At 40.3% G+C, this 17,294-nt stretch overlaps 1 protein-coding gene across 2 annotated transcripts in view; it reads right to left on the bottom strand.

Moving 5' to 3' along the window:
• RAB11FIP2 (RAB11 family interacting protein 2) overlaps window positions 1-16,706 on the bottom strand; it is a 47,396-nt gene extending 30,690 nt beyond the window's left edge. The window contains exons 1-2 of one of the 2 annotated variants that reach the window (XM_005284152.5): window positions 14,238-16,706; window positions 261-703 (exon numbers count right to left, since the gene is read on the bottom strand). In XM_005284152.5, coding sequence (XP_005284209.2) covers window positions 261-703; window positions 14,238-14,590 — 796 coding nt within the window. In that variant the 5' untranslated portion in view covers window positions 14,591-16,706. Of the gene's footprint in view, window positions 1-260; window positions 704-6,091; window positions 6,548-14,237 lie in introns of those variants that run through there. The other variant, XM_065552388.1, reaches the window with a different exon arrangement.
• Window positions 16,707-17,294: the final 588 nt, after the last annotated feature.

Genomic DNA, 17,294 nt, shown 5'->3' with positions numbered 1-17,294 from the left:
CAATGAAACAGTCACAGAAGCTGGTTATTCCCTGTTTCTTGGCAACAACATTTAAACAGGAAATAGGCATCACCTACTGATCTAAACAAAAAGGCAAGACTTCTATTAATTAAGCTACTATACAGAGAAAAAATTCTAAACTTCTTTGTCTGGAATTTACAGCATGCACTAAACGTACCAGATTCTTAAATATTTTCACACTGATAGCAACGAGACTACAATCACAATGGCTAAGATGAAGAAAAACATGTTTTACTTACCACTTTCATCAACAGAAGTAAAAGATTCTAACTGACTTCTGAAAAGGTGTGTATGGCCAATTGTGCTGGATTTAATTTTTTCTGAAGACACATGTGATCCAGTTAAATCAGACATTGAATGAGCTGAAGATAATCGCTGAGGTCCCAAAAGGAAAGGTTTTTTTGGTTTTGATTTTATTTGTATTTCATTACTGGACATGTCCATGTTCGCATCAGGTATGTGAGTACTCAGAATGATTGCAGAGGATGTATCCGAAAGCGTCCCATCATTCTTTCGACCCTTCATTTTGTCTTTCAGTTTAGCAAAGGGGGATTTTGTTTTGTCCTTCATTGACAAATCAAACATGCTTGCTGTCATATTATTCCTCATAAACTGAATATTGACCTTTATTTCTCCTCTGTCTTTAGTTCTTTTCCCTTGTTTGGACTCTAGGCTAAACCATCTTAAAAGAGAAAGGAAGAGAGAGAGAGAAAACAAGTTGAGATATGTTTCATTATGAAGACTAGTCATAAAGCTGGATGCTATTTACAAGTTAAAATAATCTTGATATTGTAAACTGAACACCAGTGCTATGAAGATTTTTATTCAGGGAATTCTTGCTTAAGATTTTCTGTGCAATAAATTGATCAAATTTATATTTTTCCAATATAATTTTCTGAAAAGGAAGCTCTAAAAAAAATTACTTTGGCACTTGGAATGTGAGACTAGTGAAAAGTCAGGCTTGGGGCAAGTGTACTAAACCCCACTGAAGTCATCTGCTTAACAAGGCTGAATATGGCATCTAGCAATTAAACAGCCAAATATTTTTTATTTTGCCATTTAAAAGGACATTGTCAACTTTTCAAAAATAGCCTTTATTTGTAAATAACATACTACATAACTGTGTATTGTTTGCCAAGTGTTTCACCCAAAATTCATTTTGGTTTTGGTTTTGCTTAAGTTTATATGCCAGTAAATATTTTTTTCCTCCCCTGCTGAGGTTCACATGAGTGGCACTAGCAGAGAAGCGCTCACAGACTGCTTTTGGGACCTTTGGGTAATTCAGGGCCAAACATCCCATCAGTTATGCAAGTTCATCTCCAAATGCCTTTAACGGTAGTTGCAAGAGCACAAATAGAGTAATCAGGCCCCACTTAGGTATGCCCTCACAATGAAGGGCTTGCTCCTCCTCTTTGCTGGTCACCGTAGCACTAACATCAGCATACTCTACCCCTTCCTGTTTGGTTTTGGAACCATATTGACTCCCCACTCCTATATGGAGGAGCAGAGGAGTGAGATCCCCATCATTTCCCCTTTCCCCTAAAACCAGCCCAGTGATGCTCCCTGGTCAAAGGGAGCAAGGGCCCACCTGACCCCAAGCATGCTCTATTCCTACTCCGTTTTGCTCCCTAATCCCAAGGAGGCATCTGTGGAGTGAAGACTCCCTCTACTTCCTCTACCTACTCCACCTGTACACAGGACTCAGTGAGGGTCATTATCTCCTCCCACATTTCCTCCACCATTACTTCCCATGTTCTGAGCAGGATTTTGGGGGGCCTCTGAGACACACACAGAGTCCCCAATCCTGAAAGAGCGGGGATAGGCACAGGCTGAAAACATTGCTACATCTCTTCTTCCATTTCTCCTTGCCCTAAGAGGATTTGAGGTTTCCTCCAGCTCCTGCTGCTCGTACAGCCATGTGAAAGGAATCAAGGGAGCGTGGGAAATTTTCATTCTCTAGCACCAGAGAAGAGAGTGAGGATTGAATGAGGGAAATAGGCTGTCTCCATAGCTCACTGAAAGGGTCCAAGGAAGCGGACACCCAGACACCCACTCAGCTGCTCATTTACTTGGTGCTGGTAGGTGATGTTACACCTTGGTTCCTGCAAGACCAATACAATTTATATATATATATAAATAAATATATATACATTAAAAAAAAAAAGAGGGCTTGTCTACACTGGCAATGTTCAAGCGCTGCCACGACACCACTTTAACGTGGCTTGTGTAGTGGCGGCACAGCACTGGAAGAAAGCTCTCCCAGCATTCTAAAAACCCCACCTCCACGAGGGGCGTGGCTCCCAGCACTGGTGCACTGTCTATACTGGCACGTTACAGCGCTGAAACTTGTAGCACTCAGGGGTGTGTTTTTTGCACACCGCTGAGTGAGAAAGTTGCAGCGCTGTAACGTGCCAGTGTAGACAAGCCCTGAGTTAGTCAGCAGCAACATCCCGCTAAACAGTGACATGTCAGCAGCTCCACAGCTCGTGAACTATCTAGAAAAAACACATGCATACGTATTCCCACAGCAGTAGATTAGCATGATGTAACGAAGTTAAAACAGGAGGGTAGGAAGTGACACTTACTATCAACACAGATAAGAAACTGATTATGCACATAGTACTATCAAATACTCTAAGTAAATAGACTGAAAAGGAAGAGAAAAATAGTTCAATCCCCTTTCAGGTTTTTTGTTTGTTTTCTTTAAACAAGTGATGGCTTAAGTAAATAAAAAGGTTTCAGATCCCGAAATATGAATTTTGAGTTGAGAATGTCCTTCAAAAGGTGACCTGCCAAGGAAAAAATGAAAGGGAGAAGAAGGGACTTTTTTTTTTTTTGCTTCTTCATGATGTATAAAGAAGGTCCAAAAGTTTTATACCTTACTAATATCAAGTCGTCTTCCCTATTTTTACTAAGTATACATTTAAAGGCCCAGATAAGAGGATTGAGAATTTTTTCATCCCTTCAATAAAGGGGTAGGGGAATTACATCTCTAATAAAGATACTCTTCCTTTTAATTGTTAGGCATTTAATTTGCATATATGTTAAACAAAAAGCAAACAAGTGTTAACAGTGAAGAAAAATATTTCTCTTTTCAGTTAACCCGACTTCACCCTCTTTAGTATCAGTAATGCCACAAACCTAACTAGTTCATCCGACTCGTTAATGGAAAAAGAAGGTAGACAAAACCTAAATTCTAATGTAAACAACAGAAAATACATACACACATATATATCTGTCCTTTGTACATCATAAAGTAGCAAAAGAAGTGAAAAAAAAACAACTCCCCGATGCCCTTTGAAAGGTCACCTTCAAAAGAAAGCTTGCTCAGACTCCGTATGTTCTACTGTAATAATAATAATAATAATAATAATGAAGCTATCCCATCTCCTAGAACTGGAAGGGACCTTGAAAGGTCATCGAGTCCAGCCCCCTGCCTTCACTAGCAGGACCAAGTACTGATTTTGCCCCAGATCCCCAAGTGGCCCCCTCAAGGATTGAACTCACAACCCTGGGTTTAGCAGGCCAATGCTCAAACCACTGAGCTATCTCTCCCCCCGTCTATATTTAAACACAAAAACGAAAAAAATCCATGCACATACACAACCCTTATGTTCTATCACTGGACTTAAATTGTACATTATTAATAAAAGCAGATCCAGTTTCTCAGAAAAGCAAAAGCGGAAGCAGTGAAAGCTCCCCCTTCTACACCATTTACTGGACAGGCCAAAATTTCATGTGGGATTGTGGGTCTGGTTGTTGTCGGAGCACTCTTAAAGTAAATTCTGGCAAGAAAGACCAGGAAACAAAAAATTATACAAACTTTAAGTCAGTTTTTCCAATTTTAAGAAGGCCAACCTCAGCAGTGATTAAGCATTTATCCCCCCAATAAATCTCAGACAGGAATATTGTATCTTTGACAGTATTCTTGCAAGGATATTCCTGAATTTGCATATGTTTTCATTTAGGGATCAGAACATTACTATAATTTTAAACTGACATCTGATGTTTATTAACTTGTTTTGTAACAATGTCAAAACACACATTTAAGGTTTAAAAACAGAAATGTTAGTGTATCTGTGTATGGATAGTCTTTTACTGTTTAATGTAAGCCAACTACTGAAATCATTATCACAAGTTAACTAATGTGTGTCACAATCGGTATCACCTGTTATTGGCACACATACAGCAAACTATTTTGACATTCATAAAAGCCTGAAGGAGTTTCATTATAGAACGTTTACAACTTGTATGTTGCCTTCGGAGTATACACAACTTGCATTCAAAGACTTTAAAGAACGTCACACCAAAAAAATAGTTCAGTTGCAAAAATGAAAAACAAACAAACAAAAAAGTCCCTTGGAAAAGAACAAAAGGACATGTGGTGCTTGATCCTGCACTCACTGAAGTCAACAGCAAGGTTCCCATTGATCCACTGGTGCAGGACTAGGCCAATAGAGCCTGATCCTGAACTATTTACTCATGCCAAGTTCTCAGCGACTTCAGTGGAGTTTTGCTAGCATGATAACTATAGGATCAGACCTTTCTTGTTCTTGGTATAAAAACACACATTTGATTTTTATGGCGAATACAAGGTTATTTTGGTAACTTTGGAGACTGTATCTTACATTTTAGTTATAATGAAATTTCCATATGCTTCAGCTCATAAGAGAATGAGAGAAGTAGACTCAATTTCTGATTTTTTATTCAGAGTCAAATATAATTTTTTCTAATACTGATAAGAATAAAACAATAATAAATCTTGTGAACAGTTCATCGTGAACAATCAATTCTGAAACAGTGAATATTTCTTATTAGAATCTGTTTTTAAAATACAAGGTTGTGTGCAGCAAATAGAGAAACAATGTACATAATAGGAAAAGGATTTGGAAAATAAAGTTGTGTTTTCAGATAGCAGCATATTGGGCCTGAATTATTAAATTCCATTATACTATTGCCAATTTTTATATTGCAGTGTATTATAAAAGGTTATAAAACTTGCTATTTTGGTTTTGCTTACAGTACTTTTAACCACAATAAATGTTGCAGTTGACAGGATGCCATGAGCTTTTTCCTTAGAAAGTTTGCATACACTAGGAAAATAGCCAGTAACATGCATGAACAGGGACTTTTATTTAATAACCAAGTATTGCATCTATTCTTATTTAAACAAACCTCATACCAAGGCTCAACTTCAAGGGAAGTCCTATTGCCTTCTGCTTCAGATTCAAACTTCTTGCCCTCACCTTCAAAGGTTCTGAAGATGATGCCTATGCTTATATCCTCTTATTTTATTTCCTTACTCTTCTTCCCTTTCCAACTATGCCTCCCATGTTTCCTTTTCTCATATATTTCTGAGAATCCTGATCATGAACTTTCGCTCCTCCCCCGCAAGTTTTTGGTTATCTTGATTTTGTAAGTGGTATTTATTATTTGTATTGCTCTTCTACACTCCATCAGTCTTCTCAAAACAAAGACTAGGAGACAGAAAGGTTCAAGACAAACTAGGAAAAATCTTATTACCTAGCAGCCCAAGATAACCAACAATCCAGTCTGAACAAGCATGGTTATTTACTAACCACTAAAGAAATTACTTAAGAATCCTGTAATTAATAAGGAACCAATGTCCACTATTCTGGCAATCTTCTTAATGACCCTCTTCATGCTACATAAACAAACACCACAATACCAGGAGCACAGACTCCTTTACCTGGGCAAAAAGAAGAACAGGAGTACTTGTGGCACCTTAGAGACTAACAAATTTATTAGAGCATAAGCTTTCGTGGACTACAGCCCACTTACCTGGGCAGTAGTAGACTGGAAAGGTGAGGAGGAAAATACACTCTGTTTCTATTATAGTGTATATACTAGTACATAATAATTAAGGCCAAATTTTCACATATACAAAAAGTCAAGTGAGACAGCAATTCAAAACGTTCACTCAATGTAGCAAGAGCTACAAGCCCACTTCTGTTTTCCTGGATTTCTCAAGCTGTTTTTTCGCTCTCCTCATTTTCTTCTGATTCTGTTGGTTTCTCCAACTTACTTTTTTATATTTGATACTGCTCACCTCACACACTTTACACCCTGCTTCCAGTAAATCTTTTGTGACCAATACTTAGTCTCTCTTCCAGTCATGGCGGTAGGTCGTTTTACTGTCACTATGATTCCTCTGTCCTCTCTCTCTCTCTTCCACCAACTGATAAAGGAGAATTGCTTAAAACATTCTGCTCATTATCTGAATAATAATATGAGTGGGGGCAAAAATCTGTGTATATTTTGTTACAAACCATAAAGTCTGTTACTCATATATAGTCTCATACAACTCCCTGTGAAGACAATGGGAGAGTTTCTATTCATTTCAGTGGGAGATGGATTGGGCCATAGAAACATAGAAGATTAGGGTTGTAAGAGACCTTAGGAGGTCATCTAGCCCAACCCCCTCCTCAAAGCAGGGCTAACACCAACTAAATCATCCCAGCCAGGGTTTTGTCAAGCCTGACCTTAAAAACATCTAAGAATGGAGATTCCACCACCTCCCTAGGTAACCCATTCCAGTGCTTCACCACTATTCACCACAATTCCTAGTGAAATAGTGTTTCCTAATATCCAACCTAGACCTCCCCCACTGCAATTTGAAACCCTGCTGACGAGCATATTCAACCTGTGGCTCAGAATGAAAGCTAGCCTCCACCTCTGTTTCTTGCCACTGCCAAATGTGAGAAGCAATGGAGTGATTTCCCCATTGAGTCCACAACTTTCCAAAGGTTTCAGAGTAGCAGCCGTGTTAGTCTGTATCCGCAAAAAGAACAGGAGTACTTGTGGCACCCACGTTCTCTGTATGTGTATATATCTCCAGGCTATATGTTCCATTTTATGCAGCCGATGAAGTGGGCTGTAGCCCTCGAAAGCTTATGCTCAAATAAATTTGTTAGTCTCGAGTGTGCCACAAGTACTTCAACTTTCCAAAGTTCTTCCTCTTTTCCCTCTCTGCCAATGAAGTATCAACTGTTTTCAGTTAATTTAAAATTTAGGCAAATATTTTAAAAATAGGAATATGAAGTCAGTTACCTAAATCAGGATTTAGATTTAGAAATTAGTTGGTTGATTTTCAAAAATACTGAGCACCCCGAGACCGTTCCCACTATTCCCATGGTTTCAGTGCTTTGATTCCACACACAGTGGCCTAGTGATTAAAAAGAAGAAAAAGAAAAAAGAAAAAAGGGCTCAGCTAGACCACTTACCAAAGAGGAAAAAGGAAAGTGCCCTACACCAGTAGTTGCCTCTAAAATTACTTATAAATACCATCAAAATCCAGAGCACATGAATGTTTAACAAATCTTTTAACCACTAGGCCACCTGCCTTTCAAGATAAATTGCTCCTGGTGGTAATCCTCACTGTCTTGTAATACTGGAGAGGTAAAAAGTGGGTTTTCTTCAGTGAACACAATGAAAGCAAACCCATGCATACACACCTGTCCCAGAGCAAAACCCATTTTTGGACTTAATGTAGATACAAGTGACTAGCCCAAGTGTTTCCAGTCCATCAGTCCCTTGCTTACAAATCACAGTGTTTCCAAATCTTGTGCATGAGGATAAAGCTACACGGGCATTATCCATCAGGTATTAGCATTTTTGCTTATAGCTGAAATAAATGTTTACTGTCTCAATTCTAACTTCATCTTAGACAGGTGCTAGAAGGAACATTTTAATTTATAATAAAGTGAAGGCGAAATAAAACATAACACCCAATGAGTCAGACATGCTAAAATCAAGGGAGTAAAAATAACACTCCCTATGATAATACTCCAAGAGAGAACAAGCAGAATAGAAACAATGTCTTAGATAATTACAGCTGCAACAGTATTTCATTTTAATTTACTTGAGAGAACGAGACCATAGCCTGAAAATTGGGATAACCACATTTCCTTGCAAGAAAACCAAATTTGAAATCTTCAGTGCTCATGGGGAAAATGATCATCAAGGATTTAAAGTATTCCAAGGACTGAATCAGCATTGGGAATAACTAATTTTTCCATTTAGATTAGTTCCTTCAAGATTAGGTACACTGAACATTTCTTCACACAACCTGACTAGTGTGATAATCCAGAACTATCTGATCTGTGGGTAGAAAGAGGACTTCAGTGTTCACAGGTGTAAACTCAACATTTTTCACTAGCACTAAATTTAACTAGAAAAAATGTATAAGGCTGTTTTCCTGGTAAGATGATCAGACACTGTATCAACAATATACATTGCATCAAATCAAAAGTTGATAAATGGTAAAATTAAGGAAGGAAAGAGAGTATAGATTGTACTGGATAGGAAGGGAAATGATGGGGGGAATTGATTCATTATTTATTAAAATAAGATCTAAGATATCATCGAGAAAGATGTAAACCAGGACTGGAAAGCAAGCATTATTTTCTGGAAACTAATTTAAGATGTGATACAGAGTTTAAAAATATATATATAAGTAAGATATCCTCGTACACCTACTTCCATTCATTTTGTGATGACATGATATTGCTGGTGTGTGTGTGTGTACACACACACCAGCAATATCATGTCATCACAAAATGAATGGAAGTAGGTGTACGAGGATATCTTACTATGGGCTTGTCTATACACCAACTGGAATTGAAATAACTAAATTGGCTTTAACTCACACCATTACTTATTTCAGCGAAGACTATGCACAGACACTCTTATTCTGGAACCAAAGTAACTAAAGGTATGAATTTAAATAAAGTTAGTTATTTCAGATTCAATTTGTGTGTAGACAAACCTCTAACGTGTTACTGAAATTGAAGCCTGAATGAAGTTCAATCCAGATGAATGTGTGACAAGTGATGAATCAAAGGTTAGACAACCTATAGATATGGCCGGAATTACATCTGCTTCCCTCATTCAGAGTGCATGCTCCCATTTGTTATTGAAGTTTTCATTCAGGGGGTATTATTGTGAAATGATCACACAGCAATCTGGGAAAGCAGCTTTTCATCTTTATCTGACCAGAATATTATGACTATTTCTTTCAGAGGCGGACCTTGCTACCACCAACTATGCTTTGTAACCTAAATATTGATAAACTACGTGTTACAACTAAAATCAACTTGAACCACCGAGGCTAGCACAGAATCCTTGACTTACTACTTGTCATGGAGTCATTTTATAAAAATATAGAAAAAGCACCAATCCACAAAAAGCTCTGGGTTCCTTGCTATCATAGTATATTAAGCTGGTGACACCACTGCACTGTGATCTGCACTGGTAGTCCGTTTCTGGATGGAATGTAAGATGTTGTTTTGAAAGATACCTAATTCAAGAGATTCTTCCCTCCCATGGCATACTTCCACAGCTACAGTCAGAGGTGCTCAAGGTTCAGCCCCCTCAGTGAAAAAGAAAGGACAATGTCAGCAAGACAGTAACCACAACTAGCCATATCTTTTGGAGAATCATTGGTTTAAGATAGCCTGAATCTGTCAATAAGACATTCAGGGCATGCAGCAAAATCTTTTAAACAGGCTTTTGAGGATACACCAGCACATGGGCACAATAAAGGACACGTGTTTGTGATGAGGGGATGTATTGATTGGATTGATTTAAGCTTTGGTATTTTCGGGGGGAAAGGAGGTTGGGATGAGCAGAACATGCTGGCGACTATCTTACATTACTATTTTAATTGATGGCAAAGGTCTCTGGAGCTTAGGATAGGGTCCTTTTTGTGTATTAAATAAATAGCCAAGAGAAAAACCACATATTTTTCACTTTTGTCAACATTACCTACAAAGAATTTTTCGAGGTTAGGTCACAAAATGGGGATAAAAAAATCCTCTGCAACAAATTTCAACATGTAAGAAAAAGCGTAAAGAAGAAAAGCTCAAGTTGAAACACTTCAGACGACTGTTGCATCTCAAAGCATAGCCGGATGTGTAATAGATCACTTCACTAGGAAAAGTAATAAAGTAAATGATAATAAATGGTTAGAAGACAACAAGAATGAAGAGGATGCAAATGAGATGAGTAACACCAGAAGTAAAAGTTAATGGAAAACCATTCTTGTATAGCACTATGAATTTACAGCACATGACAATAAGAGTTAAACACAGAAATTTAAACAACTACTATAAAAATATTGTAGCAAATTATTTAAAAGAGTCAGTTATTGGAGATTATTGTTTTCATGCTGGTTCAGGAATTTATATTGTCTTTTATTTTATCATGTTATGCTTGTCAGGAGGCCAGAAGCCTCTGGGCAGACGTGACCAATAGATAAGTAGATGCATGTACAAATATGTACACATGCTTTCACACACACACACACACACACACACAGATATTTAATACAGACTGCAGTGGCAACAGGGATGTATTTACTTTGCAGTAACAGACAAAAAAGCTGCAATTAAAAACTCGGTTTATATAATGGAAATATAGGCATAATTAGAGCCCTGCACAGATACAAAAATGTGGATCCGCATCCAATCCGCATCTGCCAGGATCAACCCGTGATCTGACCCATGATCCACTAGCCGTCTTTTACCTGTATCTGCACCCGCATCCGTAAGCTGTCTCAAGGGCTAGCAACGGGGTGGGGGAAAGGGAGTGGGGGGAGGGGTCTTGCAGGCAAGAGGCAGCGCGAGGGTGGGGACTGGGGGTAAAGGGTAGCATGGGGAGGGTTCTTGAGGATAAGGGGCAGTGTGGGGTGGGGGCTGGGAGGAAGGGGCGTCACATCATGTGCTGCTCCCGGGGGCTTGTGAGTGACGGCACACGGCAGCAGCAAAGCGTGTTGCATTCCAGTGGGGCGCCGGGGTCCCGGCCGCTCCAATCCCCATAGTCAGGGGCAGGTCCTTCTGCCCAGGAGAAGGCGGGCCAGGCCCAGGAGCCTGGCCAGTGCTGCTGGGCCGGACCATAGTGGGGACACTGGTGCTCCCAAGAGACCTGAGCTGCTAGACAGGAAGCGGCGTGGAAATTGGGTGCTGGACAGCCCCAGCTCCAACCTGCTACCCAGCTCCAGCTACTTGAAAACTTTATTGCTCAGAATATTTTTTTAAATCACATTTTTTCTAAGGTATAAGTAGCAAAGAAAAAATCTAAATGAAAAAGATTATTTTTTCCTGTCATGTGTTCTTGAAGCTGCAATGAACTTGTAAATATACTTACAAACAAAACTGTATGTCATACACCCTGCAGTGGTCCTATGGATTCAAAATCAGCTGGTCGCCTTCACTTCTCATACCTATTTCTATAAAGCACTGGGGAATTGCTGACAAGGTTCAGCATTGTGCAGAATATTAAATATCTTTTTTGTAATACTCTAGTGACTCTTGAGTCTGTCTCTTACAACGCCATATGCACAGCTGCGTTGGAAAGAGGAAGCTATTAAATATATTAAAAAGGTAGAAATATTACCAGTGAAGACACAATCAAATAACTGGATCTCATTTATCCCCAAACAAAGCAAGAAATGTTAACACTACATCAACATAAAAAAAAATCACTCTCGATGTAATAATGCCACAAGCCTGTTCAATACACCTGAAAGCAGAATCAGAGTTTAATAAACTCAATTAGTGCTTTTGAAACAATCAAAATAGCATTGAGGCATCAGAATTCTTTGCGGTCAAGAACAACAGGCCTGACCCTGAGAGGTGTTAAGCATCCTCAACTTTCACTGGCTCAACCAGTTAATGCTCATACCTGAGAACACTATTTATTCTAACTGCCAATTTGAGGTTAATAGAACATTATACCTCCAAAAAAGTCTTTAATAATAATAATAAAAAAGCCAGAATTAAAAATGCTCAAGATTATTTCACTTTGTTAGAGAGCCTGCATTGGTGTACATATACCTGAAGGTTTGTTCTCCTCTCAACACACATTCCTGGATCTCCAGTTAACAGTAATAGGAAATAATGCTGACATGTATGCATGCAGATACTTATGTAGACACAGTAAAATTTGCAACACCACCTGAGTGCATTAGGAGCCTAACCCCAATTTTCAAAAGTCTTAGGGCCAGATGGTTCAAGGTATGCAGGCACCTAAAAATGAAGAAACGTGCCTAGTAGGCACTTTTGACCATCTCAGCAGGTGTGAGTCTGCATCTTTAGCCATGTAAATATCTTTAAAAATCTGACCCTAAGTCACTTTTGAAAATAGTTTATAGTTGCTTTTGAAAATTTACCCTTAGGCCCCAATCCTGAAAAGTGTAGTTTGCAGGGCACAGCTTCAGTTTTGTGGAGCCCCACTGGCTTCAAAAGGGCTCTGCAACAGTGCACCATTCTTTACATTATGCAGGATATGGGCTTCTTCTCACACTTGAAAATAAGAGCTATAAAGATACAGAACATATATAAACTTGTGTTACCCATAAATACACACACTCAAAAAGTATCTTGAATGTTCATTCAGTTATCACAAGGATCTTATTACTTCAGTGCATACAATCCCGGAAATCAAATCGATTGCATTTTCCGGGAATAATTTTGCAATACTATAGTTCAACCATTACTTTCAGTTAGATTATAAAAAAGAGATGTGAAAGTGCTGTAATTCTATTCTGCAAAAAAATTGCATTGCCCTAAATGGAAGGAGTGATTTTTCACAATAATTCCTGATTTCTTTATATGCATCTCATTTTACCTTTTCCACTTTATGAACATGTATATCCACTTTGATTTACTTAATTCAAGTTTTTGTATTTACTGTTGTCTTGTTTTACTTAGTCTTTCATTTAATCTTTTTGTTTTCAATGGGACTAATCACATCTTTAAAGGTACGCATGTGATTAAGTGTTTGCAGCACAGGGTTTAATCATCACTTCCAATTATAGAACATTTAATAACACTTAAGAACTAATTTTGAAGAAACAGTGAAACATGTTTGAATCAAATTGAAATAGAAATTAGCACACCATTAAGGTTATAAGAGTTAGCACCTATTGCAGTGGAACAGTTGCAATTCTTTTGGCCTGCCTTTAAAAAGACAATACGTTTAAAAACTAACCTATGCCATGATCCTGCAACGGACAGTCTGAGCAGGTATCTACACACATGCAGAGTTAATTACATAACTGGGGCTTTAGATGGTTAAGGCAGAAATAGCAAGTGCAATTTTACACACCTAACTTATGGCTTGTCCACACAGTTTTTGTACTGGTACAGTTAAAATTATATGACCTCTAGCGTGGATATAGTCATACCAGTACAAAGGTACTTACATCACTACAACTTATTCCCATATATTCAGAAAAATAAGCCACACTGTACCAATATAATTGGGTCCACACTAGGGGTTGTACCAATTTAATACTTCAGTTAAAAACACACAAACAAAAACCCACCTAACACCCTAATCAAAAAAGTTAGATTGGTACAAAAATGAGGGTATTTACCAGGCCTTAGAATACTCAGTCTTTAAACGTATAGTATATTTGCTGGCCAAAATATTTATAAACCTAACTTTTACATTATTTCCTTTGAGTTCTAGTTGCAGAATGTGTTGGTTAATTACAATTTTATTTGGGCGCTGCTGAAGGCTACTGCAATAGAAGAAACTTCTAGGAACTGGACTAACATGAATAGAACAACTCCAGTTTGTTGCTAAGGCCCAAACCCTACCCTACAAGCTTCTCTGCATGGGCCTGCAGTGCAGAACAGTTTGCAGGATCAATGCCTAAAACGCTAATCAGAAACAGAAAAGTACAGTACAGCAGGGTAAACCTTAATTTAGTCAAAGTTCATTCAACACTAGATAATAAATGTGGAAAATTTAGAGTCACTTAGTTTTGCAGAATATGAAGACTGAACACTACATTAGACAGGTTGATGCTAGACATATGCTTGAGGTTAAGGACTTCCTCAGTCAGAAATATAGTCCAAACTGTGTGCCACAAGTTGAAATAATGGTTGTGCAACTGAGTAGTATGAACAAAAAATAAAAACAGAATGTAAGAAGATGTTAAATATTAATAGATAATAAAATTGTCTACAATTTTTAAATATATGGTCCCACTCTGTCCAGGTGGGCGGGCCCATGTGGTCACTTCAATGAGGATACACCAATGAACAGCTCATTGTAGGACAGAGGCTTATGATACATCAGGGAACAAAATATAATCTACCTATTAATTTTACTTTAGCTATAAGGCTTCTGATCGGGAAGCACATACATCAAAGAACCCAATAACTATTAAACAAAACATGACTTACTCTGTTTTTCTTCGTTGCTTGTCCTCAAATATATCATTTAGATTTATTGCCACCTGTCCCAAAAACTTATCCAGCCCCACCAGCGACCTGTGCATGACAATCAGGTAGAGGATGTATTTCTCTGGATTCCCCTGCATCAATAATCCAGGGAGCTCAAATGAGGCCTCTTCTTTCCATATTGGCTCCAGGGTCTTCTCAGCTACCGAGGTGGAGTATTTTTCCTTGCCCAGTTGTATAATAGTGTAGGTATCGTTGGTGCCATTTTTACCTTTTGGCTTCAGATCTTTGGCTTGAAGAACTGTAACCTGCACATGGGTTGGGAACCACTTCTGGGCTTGCTCTGCCAACATCATCCTTGAAGGGTTCAGTAGTAGTAGTAACAAAATTAAGTCTGTGAATCTTCTAGTTACTGTATAAGTGCACTTAAAATAGGAATATCTGTGAAAGTCTCAGTGTTTTTTCTCTGAATACTTCGTTTGTTTTGTTTTTGGGAGGGGTTTTTTTTTGAAGGAGAGAGAGAGACACACACTAACCATTGCTTAGATTTTCCCTCCAGAGAAGTAACATCTTTAGCTCTATAACTAATTTTTAAAACAAAATTCTCTATTGTGATGTTTTTCTTCCACAGCAATTAACCAACTTTTCTTTACTCAGTTTCTCCCCTCACACCATAAAAAAAAAACACCCAATAACAAAACAAACTCCCAGAGCCTTTCAGGATAATCCTGAACTTTTAACAAAATTCCCCATTCCCTGCAAGGCAGTCTACTGTGGCATGGCAGGTCCCGCCTCTGCAAAGGGAAGGGGGCAGAGGGTGAGATGGGGTTTCCAGGTCTGTAACCAACTCTAGCCTGCAGCTCTTCTCACCCACAAACTCCCCCTAGTGCTAAAGACACCCTGGTCCCCCCTTAAACCATATCCTCGCAGGAGCCCCAACATACCCTCCCTTAGAGATCATCCCTGCGTGAGGAGTGCGGGGTCCCCTTCAGCAGCGCTCCACCACCATGCCCCACTTGGTACTGGGGGGGGGTCACACACTCAGTCCCCCTTCCCTCAGATGTGGGAAGCCCTGGGGCCCTCCCCGGATCTGGGGAGCCCTGGGCTCCGCCCCTCCCGCCCCCCTCTCGCCGGCCTCCCCCTGGCCCCTTACAGCCTCGGCGCCTCAGTCCCCAGCGCTGCAGCGGCGGAGGGGGCGGGGGCGGCTCCTGGAGCGCGGCGGTACCAGGCTGGGCTCCCCGGCGGCTGACGAGCGAGCCCGGCGACTCGCGGCGCACTCGCGCCCCGCACTGACGCTGCCCGCCCTCCGCCCGCACAGTCTGCGGCGCGCTCGGCCTGCTGCCGCTTCCGCCTTTCCGCTGCGGCGGCTGCCTGCTCGGCGGTCAGAGGGCAGGGGGCAGGGTTCAGTCCCCTCCCTGCCGGCCCCCGGGCCCTGGCAGGCCTCTGCCAACCCCACTCTGCCTCGGGAGCCTACTGGGCTGCTGGCTTGAGGGAGCCGGTCCCACTCACGCACTGCAGTGGGGAAAGAGGGGACCCCCCTAATCCTGGGGGACTCCTGGACAGTAGTAAAGAGGCTGATCCCTTATTTATGGGCAGGGGGATTCACCCCCACAGCGGGGGAGTGGGAGAATAGAGGGGACCTTCTACTGGGGGAGGGGGAAACCTTTGCAACATTAGGAGGAAAGAAGACAGCCCCCTAATATTGGGGTAGGGGAAGGAAGAGTGGACCTAATATTTTTAAAGGCAGAAGGGGCCATGGCTGGGTTGGGGAAAGGAAGAGGGAACCTCTAGCATCTAGATAGGACAGAGGGAGGCCTTGAATTCCTCCTTTTTTAAAGCACGGCAGGAAGAGATCTCTGCTAATATCTTTGGGTGGAGGTGCGAATGTACAGCATTGTGGAGGAGACACACCCACCCACACACTGTGATTAATTTTAAAGCAGTGTTTGAGAAAAGAAAATGGGGGACCTGATAAAAGTCTTCTGATATATGAAGGGCTTTTATTAAAGAGGACAATGCTCAATTGTTCTCCAGGCCTGCTGAAACCAGGACAAGAAGTAATGGGTTTCATCTGCAACTAGGGAAATTTAGGTTAGATACCAGGAAAAAAAACTTTCTGGCCAACAGTGTAGTTAAGCTCTGGAAGAGGCTTCCAAGAGAGGTTGTAGAATTCTCATCATTGGAGGTTTTTAAGAACAGATTGGACAAACACCTTTCAGGGATGGTGTAGGTTTAGTTGGTCCTGTCTTGGTGCAGAGAGAAAGGGTATGTGTTCACTTACCGGAGGGTCCGGCGGCAGGCAATCGATGTTCTGGGATCGATTTATCGCGTCTGGTTAAGACGCGATAAATCGATCCCAGATCAATCCCGGACGTGCTCGCCGTCGACGCTGGTACTCCAGCTCGGCGAGAGGAGTATGCGGCATCGACAGGGGAGCCTCCCTGCCGCGTCTGGACCCGCGGTAAGTTCGGACTAAGGTACTTCGAATTCAGCTACGTTATTAACGTAGCTGAATTTGCGTACCTTAGTCCGAAGTGGGGACTTAGTGGGGACCAGGCCCTAGACTTGATGGCTTCTCAAGGTCCCTTCTAGTCCTACCTGTCCTTTCTAGGATCCTATGAAAAAACTCTTGCAACTGAAAGGAGATATTGCTGCACATTTAAATAAGACATTTAAAATATCACTTTCTTGACATATAGATCATTCAGATTGTCCCAGCTTTTTGAAACTACCAAATATTTCACCACTTCTGCATTAAAGATTAGTGTCCACACTTAGGGAACAAATCTAGATGTACAACTAGTCCAACCCTGTCACCCATACCTGCTATTTTAAAGGAAGTTTTCAAAATTCCCAGTCTTGAGATTCAAGATTTTGCAAAGTCTGTTTCAAGAAACTCTGAAATCTCATTTTTTTTTCAAGTCACCCCACTTTGGCCACACTCTTAGTTTAAATTAAAGAGCAAAAGTAATTGTAAAGTGTTTGGGGATACAGTAGAACCTCAGAGTTACGAACACCAGAGTTACGAACTGACCAGTCAGCCACACATCTCATTTGGAA

The sequence above is a fragment of the Chrysemys picta genome, chromosome 7 (assembly GCF_011386835.1).
Source record: "Chrysemys picta bellii isolate R12L10 chromosome 7, ASM1138683v2, whole genome shotgun sequence".
NCBI classification, from domain to species: domain Eukaryota; kingdom Metazoa; phylum Chordata; order Testudines; family Emydidae; genus Chrysemys; species Chrysemys picta.
Note: the sequence above shows the minus strand (reverse complement) of the source record. Positions and strands in the feature narration are given on the sequence as shown.